General features: G+C 49.7%; 1 protein-coding gene across 1 annotated transcript; it reads right to left on the bottom strand.

Annotated features, from left to right (window-relative positions):
* Window positions 1-551: 551 nt before the first annotated feature.
* Window positions 552-6,819, bottom strand: LOC307193554 (L-amino-acid oxidase-like; the record flags this gene model as incomplete). The annotated part of the gene is given in 8 exon segments (XM_079935696.1): window positions 552-1,377; window positions 1,939-2,072; window positions 2,302-2,370; window positions 2,899-3,100; window positions 4,175-4,287; window positions 4,744-4,958; window positions 6,586-6,640; window positions 6,643-6,819. Coding segments are annotated over 8 exon segments (1,791 nt in total).
* Window positions 6,820-9,612: the final 2,793 nt, after the last annotated feature.

Here is a 9,612-nt window from a genome sequence, read left to right on the forward strand (position 1 = left end):
TCAGGGTAGAGAGGAAAAGTCCATGGGCCAGGAGATATCTAGGAAGCCAAGTCCTGCTCTTGCAGGCTCAAAAAAGGGCAGAAAAGAACTCCTCTCTCCCATCTGCCTCGACTTCAGCTGGGCCAAGATGTGAGGCCCCTGGCTCAAGCACGCAATGATGGGGTTTGCTGTGCTGTGGGTTCATGTGGCCAATCTGTGGTTTAACATTGCTCTGATTTGGGTTTGTCCGTTCCTTTAGGGGCTTCTCGTTGTAGATGACAGAAATTTGGGTGTTGTTGAAACTTTCTTTTCTGCTTGTTACTATTATGCAAGCTAAAGGCTGATTCTAGCACAGTCCATCCTTGTTTTTTTCCTTATCCCTCCAAATACCCTGACTCTGCTGATCCTTCTCAAGGGCTGGCAGGAGTGAGAAGCCAGAAAGGGGTGAACTTGCCAGCTGGGTTCTCTTTGTGGGCAGGGGGACTAATGGCACGTCTCTCCAGGGTCTCTGCCTCCAACTCCCACCTTGCAGCCTGATTCGTTCCAGATCCCCTCCGGGATTTCTCTTCGGGTTAGAAATGATTCTGGGTGTTGGTGAAGGTCTTCTGTCTCCCTGTGGCCTCTTTGTCCACGGCAGCCTGGATGTTCCTGGCTGCTCGGAGGCCAGACTTGATGGCAGTGTCTATCCAGGCGTGGGGCAGGCAGGTGTGCTCGCCAGCAAAGTGGATGCGGCCCTCCGGCTGGAAAAGCTGCTGCGAATAGTCCACAAATTGGTAGGGTGTGAACTCAGTGAAGGCGCCCATGATGAGGGGGTCCAGAGACCAGTGCTTGATCACAGAAGAGGGGCACATGCGCCGCAGCTCCTCCTTGGGGATCTGGTGCACAGCCGCCAGGTCCTCCAGGACGATATCCACCACCTGGTCGTTCTTCATGGGTATGAAGAAGAGGGAATCGTCGTCCACGGTGTAGGAGGCCAGCAGGACCCCCTTGCCGCTGGGGAGGCTATGGCTGGGGTAGTAGATGTAACGCGAGGGCCGGTCGGTGATGGAAACTCCACCCCGGATGCCATCCCGCTCCCAGAAGGACTCGTTGCAGGCCAGAACTACCTTGCTGGCACTGGTATAATGCACGGAGCGGAGCGCATCCATCTTGTCCCGGGAGAGCGGGGGCTCAAAGGTGATGAGTCTCGTGGCCTTGGCCGAGGCGGAGATGATGACAAAGTCCGCGGTGAGGGTGGGCAGCGTCGAGTTGGATTCACCCACCCGGTAGGAAATCCGGACCTCAGGCCCATCCCTCACTACCGTCTCTACCTTGGAGCCCAGAAGGATGGTGCCAGGCTTCAAGCTGGCGTTGAGGGCTTTGGGGAGCTGGTCAAAGCCTCCAGTGATCTCGGAAAAGCTGTAGGGGTGAAGAGAGGGGAGAGGGTGAGTGTAGGAGATGCGAGGTCGGTTTGCTGAGTTGCCAGCAGCAATCCCAGTGTGAAAAAGGAGGAAACTAGCCTCCTACAGCCTGCACTGGTTACTTCGTATACCTCACCTTAACTAGTCTTTGTGAGGGAGGGATTAGTTAACGTTTATAGCTTGGAAGAGGAACACCAGAAAAAAGGGACTTTCCCACGATGACGTGCGCAGTCTAGCTCCAAAGTCCACCACGCAATTTTGCATCCCAGGAGGAGTCCCACAGACCTGCCTTAGGATTCTGGCTCCAGCCCTTGCCCAAGTGGTGTGAACTTAAGTAAGTTACATAACTTCTCTGAGCCCCAGCACCCTCACTGGTAACATGGCTCTGAATTATAGTGCCTACCTTCCAGGTGATCATAGCATTAAATGTGGTAACCCTTGGAAAGTGCTTAGCACAGCACCGGGCACACAGTAACTACTCAACACTCAAGGTTCCCTTTCTCTGCTCTGAGTATTGGAGGAAGAGGCCGACTCGAGTCCTGGTCCAGATCAGCCTTACTCATTACTTGTGAAGACCATGTCAGTCCGAAGGGCCTCCAGGAGGGACTTATAGTATCCAGCGTCCTCATTCATCACATCCCCGATCATCCTTACTGCGCCTCGGCTCAACAGCCCTTTCTTCAGCAGGTAAGCCTGTGGGGAGGTGGAAGCACCAGAGAGAGGGCCCAGTATGGAAGAAGGGGCCTCAGCAGGGGCCTGGGGTAGGCAAGGTTGGGTGGGGGAGGGGGGACTGGACTCTAGGGAGGTGAAGCTGCGGGCATTGGGAGGAGGGGGTCCTGGCATGCAGGAGACAACCCCAGGGGTCTAGGCTGAGCACAGACCCCCTTCCGTCCCTATCCTGGGACTTCGTTGCCTCACTCACCTTGGTGGAGTAAGAATCATAAAAGGACATCAGGTGGCTGCAGTTGAATTTTTTCAGACTTACTCTGAGCTGCAGAGGAGGGGAAGGGGGAGCAGCTTTGGATTAAAGTCATAGAGCCAGAGGCAGGACTCCTGGGTTCTCTGGATGTTCCTTTGAAGAGGGTGGGGACAAAGAGGGAGCGGATGGAAGGACCAGGGGAAGGGAGCTTCCAGGACCTCCTAAATTGTCTCTTAACTTCCAAATCTCTCCTTCATTTAAAGACCTTTGGAGACTAAAATTTAAGGTGAAGACATTCACTGCAGTCTAGGAGGATTGATTCATTACCAAGGATTGGATTACCCGGTGATTCCTTTTCCTTCCACTGCCTAATCAAGCAATGGGCCATTGGACCATACAGGGACAGAAGAGATGGGGCTGGACACCAGGCTTGGGGTGGCAAAACTCTTAGGGGGTGTTAGAAGGAAGGCAGACCAATCATAAGAGGGCCAGGTAGGAGTCAGGTGACCTGGGTCCACCCGCTAACTTGCTAGGTGACCTTTGGCCAGACTCTGTTTTTTTCCTAACCCTGGGGCGGGGGAGGGGGGAGACAGGAATCACCTTGGCAATGGACTGGTAGAAGAGATTCATAGCATTCTTGCCCTTTTCTCTCGGGTTCATGGAATAGCCTAGGAGCTCTGGGTTGGCCTTCACCTCCTTAGTACGATAGCGTTTTCTGTTGATGAGGTACCAGGTGTTGCCATCGTACTGGAAGAACTTGTTTAGCTTCAGGCCCAGCTTCCTGACATAGGTGTGGACCAACCTGGAACAGATACAGGCATAACATGGCACCCATCCCAATGGCACCTCGTTCCTGCTGACCTCACAATAAAAACCTTTTCCAGGAAAACCAGTTTCTTCACGTGCCCAAGGAGCTCAGACTAACTGCTTCCTCATCTCTAACCTTGCCTCCTCTTACTCTAGCATTAGTTCTTTTCCTCCTGTCTTTGCCCTGAGGGAGACAGGGAGTAGGGAGTTCACCCATCCCTGAATGAAGGCCCTTAAGGAAATCTGAACATATAGAACTCAGATACAGAGACAGAGACATTTTGTTTCAGACGGTGTTCTAAGTAAGTTTGAGGCCATATCCAAAGACCCCTACTTTGGGCTGGTACTGTTAAATTTTGGTTTTGTTTTTGATGGTGTTTGGAGGGAAATCTCGGGTTCAGTTTCCGCTTAAGGCAAAAAAGAAGCCATATTTTTGGAGGTATGTAGGACACCAGGTGAGGGATCTTTTGTCTTGGAAGCCCCAGAACCAGGGGCTGGGTTCTCCTCCAGGAGTGAGCTCTGCTTTAGGGATTGGGCATATGTTCTGGTGCCAAGTGCCTCCTTGATTTTGAGGAGCTTTGCCACTTTCTCCTAGGAGAACCTTGGGTGAGTCACTTAGTATCTCTGAGCCCAGTTTCTTGATTTGTAAATAGGAAAAATAAGAGTATTAAATTATAGGGTTGCAAGGATCGAATGAAATAATACACATATAGCACTTAGCACAGGGTGGGGCACACAGTGAGTGTTCACTGAACGGCAGCTGTTATTATTATTTATTATAATTATTTTATAGCTTAAAGTAGCATAACTGACATGTAAGTAACTGCCCATATTTAAAGAGAACAATTTGATGAGTTAATGGTAACTATTGTCATTATTAGTCTGGGATCTACCACTTTCTGTATGACCCTGGGCTCTGTCAAGTGGGGGACCAGTGTTAGTCCTGACTCGCAGGACTGAATCCCATGAGACAGTGAATCTGAAAGGGCTCTGACACGATGGCAGCAGGGCTGCCCTCCTCCTAATTCTTCCTCCTTGCCTTTTGCTCCATCCCTTTCCTGAGACTTACCTGTGGGACTTTGGGATTCGCATGGGCCCCAGTTCACAGTACCAGCCCTCTTCCTCATTCCTGAATGTGAACACTCGACCCCCGACATGGTCGCTGGCTTCCAGGATGGTTACCTGGTGTTCAGAGAGGCTGCTGTCATTCCCAGGGTCATGCTCTCACTTCTCCCACCCACTACTCCCACCCCCACTGGCCACAGGCTCTACTCTGGAATTCCCGGCAGTAGGCCCCTGAATGTGCAGGATAACCAAACTGGGCAGAGGGGGGTTCCTCCCAGAGGGTCCTGAGTAACGTAAGCGAGGCAGAAGAGCTCCAGGGTTACAGGGGTCAGAACGCCTCTTGGTCCCTTCTGGTTAGCAGAGCCTTTCTCTACTTTTATTTCCAAAAGAACACAAGTTACAGTTAAGTCTCAGGAGAACCCAGATTTCTGAGGAACAATACCTAAGGTCTGAGAGACCTGGTGGGTTATACATAGTTGTCAAAGTGTTGGCTGTAACCCCACTCCTTTTCTTTTTCCACACAACGATGCAAACTGGAGGTGAATGATTGAGGCCCCTCCAAGGCCTGCTCACCTGGTGGCCCGAGTCCTGCAGGGCCTTGGCTGCCGTTAGCCCTGACATGCCAGCTCCCACTACCACCACACGCTTGGGCAGCGGGGAGGTGTGGAGGCCCTCCTGGGCTGTGACCAGGATGGACTCGTATTCGGGGTCCTGGAAGCACTTGACCAAGTCCTCATCGTAGCCAAGGCAGCTGGGAGTAGCCAACAAGAGCCCCAAGATCAGGATTCCTGGGGCAGAGAGAGGAATGGGGGCTGCCTTTCTGGGGCTCTGTACCCTGCCCGTGGATGAGTGGGAGTGGTAAGATCAGGCAGTGTCTGTCGAATGTGTGGCTGTAAATGTGTGTTTGTGATTGTGTCTGTGTCTATGTTGTATGAATGTTTGTGTGAACGTGCTGGTGTTAGTTGTGCGATTGTGAATGTGGACTACAAGTTCACACGTGTGCACGTGACTAGAAACTCAAGAGTGTGTGCAGCTTCGTATTGGAGTGTAAATTCGCCTGCTTCTCTTGGTGAGTGTGTGTGTGTGTGAGCTTGTCTGTGACAAAGGTGCTGTGACTGTGAGTGTGTGATTATTGCCCTGCATAACCGTGCGATGTCTGTGATTTTATGTGAAGGGGATGTGTTTGTGGGAGAGTGTAGGTACCTGAGTAAATGTGTGGATGAATCTGTACAGAAAAGCGGGAGGGATTGTAGAAATGGGTGTGTGTTGGCCTGCGTTTGGAGGAGAGAGGATGATAGTTATGCCTTTGCTTGAGTTTGAGAGAGAACTCGGTTGCTTGTGTCTGATTCTGTGTGTGCATTTGTGCATGAGGTTGGGTGGCGGAGCCTGAGGGTGTCAGTATTCTTCGGGGCCGTGTGCATTTGTGAGAGGATGGATGTGTGTGTGTGGCAATTCTCTTTGGGGAAGGGAAGCGGGGAAGCGGTGCCCAGTTTCTCAGTGACTAACAGAGCCCCACGGGAACTTGGCAATCCTGTTCTTCTACAGCCTTACAGTATTTTTCCAAAACGCTCCATGTTTCTAACGTGCAGTCAGGACTGGAAACCATAGTTAATGTATAACATGCAATAAGCCCGGAGTGACTGCTACAGTGAACAGTGCTTATGTACAGAGAAATTCACCTAAGAGTCTGAAACTCTGAGAGAGAGGCTGTGTGGTTTCCTTGGTGTCACCTGCTCTAAAGGGGAACAACCAGGAGCTGGGACACACTGAGCCCCCTTGCATTAGCCCTAGGTTTATTGGCGGGTGAGAACCCCCTTAGTCCAGTCTTTGTACAGGCAGGACAACCGAAGCTCTAAAAAGAAAAGGGAACTTCAGGGACCACCCACGGAGGAGGGGCAGGGACCAAGCTGGTTCCCAGGGCAGGCCTTTCCCAATGCCAGAAGAGCCTTCTGCAGGGGTGACTCCTCAGAAGAGAGGAGAGGGGTAACCATGCCTCAGGCAACAGACAGTCGAGCCTCCCCACAGCCCCCACCAGGCCTACTTCAACCTCCCTAACCCATTCTCCACCCCTGACAAGTTTTCCCATCTCCCTGAGCTACCACCATTCTGTCTCAGTGCCATCACCTTCCCCTTGAGTGGGCCCAACCCCCAGACTCACTCTCCAGACCTGTATCCATCCTCTCAACTCACTTTCAACACCTGGATGTATCCCTAGCCCCTGACCGAGCTCCTGTCCCATCTCAGTTCCCACCTCCCTTCCCCTGGCCTGGCCCTATGCCCAGACTCCCCCTTGGACCCATCTCGACCCCCTGGCTCATCCCCACTCCCCAGTCTAGCTCCCCTCCCTGTTTCACTGTCCAACACCTCCTTCCTCAGGTACTTCCGTCTCAGACCCAGAGGAGGGACCCCACTTACCTCTCATCTTGACCATGGCCCTGCAGCTCGTGCTGAGCCCGGGACAACTCTCCCTCCCTTTATGAGGATTCGGCTCCACCCAGCAGTAGCTGGCCTCCTCCCACTAGGCTGCCTCAGGGCCCTGTTGGCTGGGCCAAGCAGAGAAGCCCTGCCCTCCAGGCCTGGGCTGTCAGGGGAGATGACTGTTCCATCTCTAGCCTCATCTTCTGCACCTCCACCTTCCTCCTGGCCCATCTCCCTTCCTAGAGAAAGCCCCTTCTCCCAGCTCAGAGCCCAGCCAGTGGGGAGGAGGGGTTGTGGGAACCCAGTGGACTGTACCAAACCTGCTGTGACCATCTCCCAGGAAGGGGTGAGGGTTGGGAATGAGCATCTGGACCGGTTTGGAAGTCCAGTGTCTGGACTCCCAGCGCAGGGCAAAGCTCCTGGCTGCTCCCACTAGAGAACGTCCCTGTTCCACTGCTGCCTCACTGTGGAAGCTTCTGCTCCGAGGTGGGGATTCTAGCCATGAATTCCCATGGGAGGGCTGGGCCCTCCCCACCCCTCTCAGGTGCTCCCTCTGCAGGCAGGGCAGAGGTCTCTGGTCCTGCCCATTTGCAGTGGGGAGTGGCCTTTTTTTCTCCTTTCCTCTGGGGCCCTCAGGGCTTCCTTAGGCGCAGGCAGGTTTCTCTGGCCCTGAAATTTCTTCTCCCGAGGAATCAGGCCATCTGGCTGTGGTGCCAATACTAGCCCTTTGTTCTCTCCACAGTGCAGGTGGAGAGAGAAGTGGGCAGGAAACATGCACAGAGCAGCAGCCTGGGGCTGGGGAGGGGGGCAGGAGTGCGAGCAGACATGCAGCAGCTGAGACACAGGACTCAGATCCTGGACACCAGTGGTGGCATAGAGGAAAGGGCAATAGCAATGGAATCGAATAGAACTGAGTTCGAATCCTGCTTTGTCATGTTGTAGCTGTGTGTCTTAGGACATATGGTTTATACTTCTCTGAGCCTGGGTTTCCTTATCTGTAAAATGGGGCAACAATACTTTCTTTACAGGGTATTTCAAGGATTAAATGAGATGATGTGTGAAGAGCTTGGCATAGGTAGGTACCTAAGCTGGTTTCCTTCTTTCATTTTGGAGATACGGTTTGTCACACACAGTTGTAATATCTTTAAAAAGGGATAGTTCCTCCACCACAGGGTTGCTGGGAGCACCAGATAGAATAATGCTTGGAGAGTTACTGTGTGAATTGCTGGGTTTTAGACGCAGGTCAAGGACTCTCTCTCTCTCTTGCTCTCTCTATTGTTGCTTCTTTTATTTTTAACAGCTTTATTGAGATATAATTTATATACCATACAACTCACCCATTTGAAGTGAACAATTCAATGTTTTTTGTGTATTCACAGTATTGTCCTACTATCACCACAGTCAGTCAATTTAAAAACATTTTCATCATTCCAGAAAGAAATACCCCATACAGTTCAGCCATCACTCCCCCTTCTCCGCATCTCCCCAACCCTAGACGTCCACTATTCTGCTTTCTGTCTGTGTGGGTTTGCCTGTTTTGGACATTTCATGTAAATGTAATCATACAATATGTGGTCTTTTATGACTGGCTCCTTTCATTTAACATAATATTTTCAAGATTCATCCATATTTCAGCATGTATCAGTACTTCATTTTTTATGGCTGAATAATATTCCATTTATGACTAAATAATATTCCATTTATACCACATTTTGTTTATCCATTCATCATTTGGGTTTGGCCATTTGGGTTTCTCCCCACTTTTTGGCTATTGTAGGCAGTGTTGCTATAAACATTCATTTTATCAATATATGGGCATAGTTTTTCATTTTTCTTAGGTATACACTTTGGAGTGGAATCGCTGGGTTGTATGTTAACTCTGTTTAACTTTTTGAGGAACTACCAGATTCGTTTCCAAAATGCCTGTACCATTTTACTTTCCCACCAGCAATGAATGAGAGTTCCAATTTCTCCTCATCCTTGACAACACTTGTTATTATCTGTGCTTTTGTTTATAGCCATCCTAGTGGGTGTAAAGTACGAACTCATTGTGTTTCTCATTTGCACTTCCCCAGTGACCAATGACATTAAGCATCTTCTCATGTGCTTAATGGACATTTGTATATCATCTTTGGAGAAATGTATTTTCAGATCCTTTACCCATTTTTTCATTTGTTTAATTGTCTCTTTATTACTGAATTGTTAGGGCCCTTTATACAGTGTAGATAAAAGTCCCTTATCACATATGTGATTTGCAAATGTTTCTGACAGCCCCATTCTGTGGGTTGCCTTTTTACTTTCTTGGTGTCCTTTGAAGCAGAAATGTTTTCAATTTTGAAGAATCCTTATTTTTTTCTTTTGTTGCTTATGCGTTTGGAGTCATTGCCTACTCCCAGGTCATGAAGACTTACCCTTTGCTTTCTTCTAAAAGTTTTATATTCTTAGCTCTTATATTGAGGTCTTTGGTCCATTTTGAAGCAATATTTGTATATGATGTGAAGTAGAGATCCAACTTCCTCCTTTTGCATATGGTTATTCAGTTGTCTCAGCATATTTTATTAAAAAGACTATTCTTTTCTCATTAAATTGTCTTGGAAAATTTGATCCTTGTCAAAAATCAATTGACCAGGGCTTCCCTGGTGGGGCAGTGGTTGAGAGTCCGCCTGCCAATGCAGGGGACACATGCCGCTGAGCGGCTAGGCCCGTGAGCCATGGCCGCTGAGCCTGCGTGTCTGGAGCCTGTGCTCCGCAATGGGAGAGGCCACAACAGCGAGAGGCCCGCGTACTGCAAAAAAAAAAAAAAAAAATCAATTGACCATAAATGTGAGCATTTATTTTTGGACTATCAATTCTATTCCATTGATTTACATGCAAATCCTTATGACTCTACCACACTGTCTTGCTTACTGGTTACTATAGTTTTGTAGTAAGTTTTTTTGTTTTTTTCTACGTCTTTGTTGGAGTATAATTGCTTTACAATGTTGTGTTAGCTTCTGCTGTATAACAAAGTGAATCAGCTATACG

This window comes from Stenella coeruleoalba (genome assembly GCF_951394435.1).
Source record: "Stenella coeruleoalba genome assembly, chromosome: 1".
Classification (NCBI taxonomy): domain Eukaryota; kingdom Metazoa; phylum Chordata; class Mammalia; order Artiodactyla; family Delphinidae; genus Stenella; species Stenella coeruleoalba.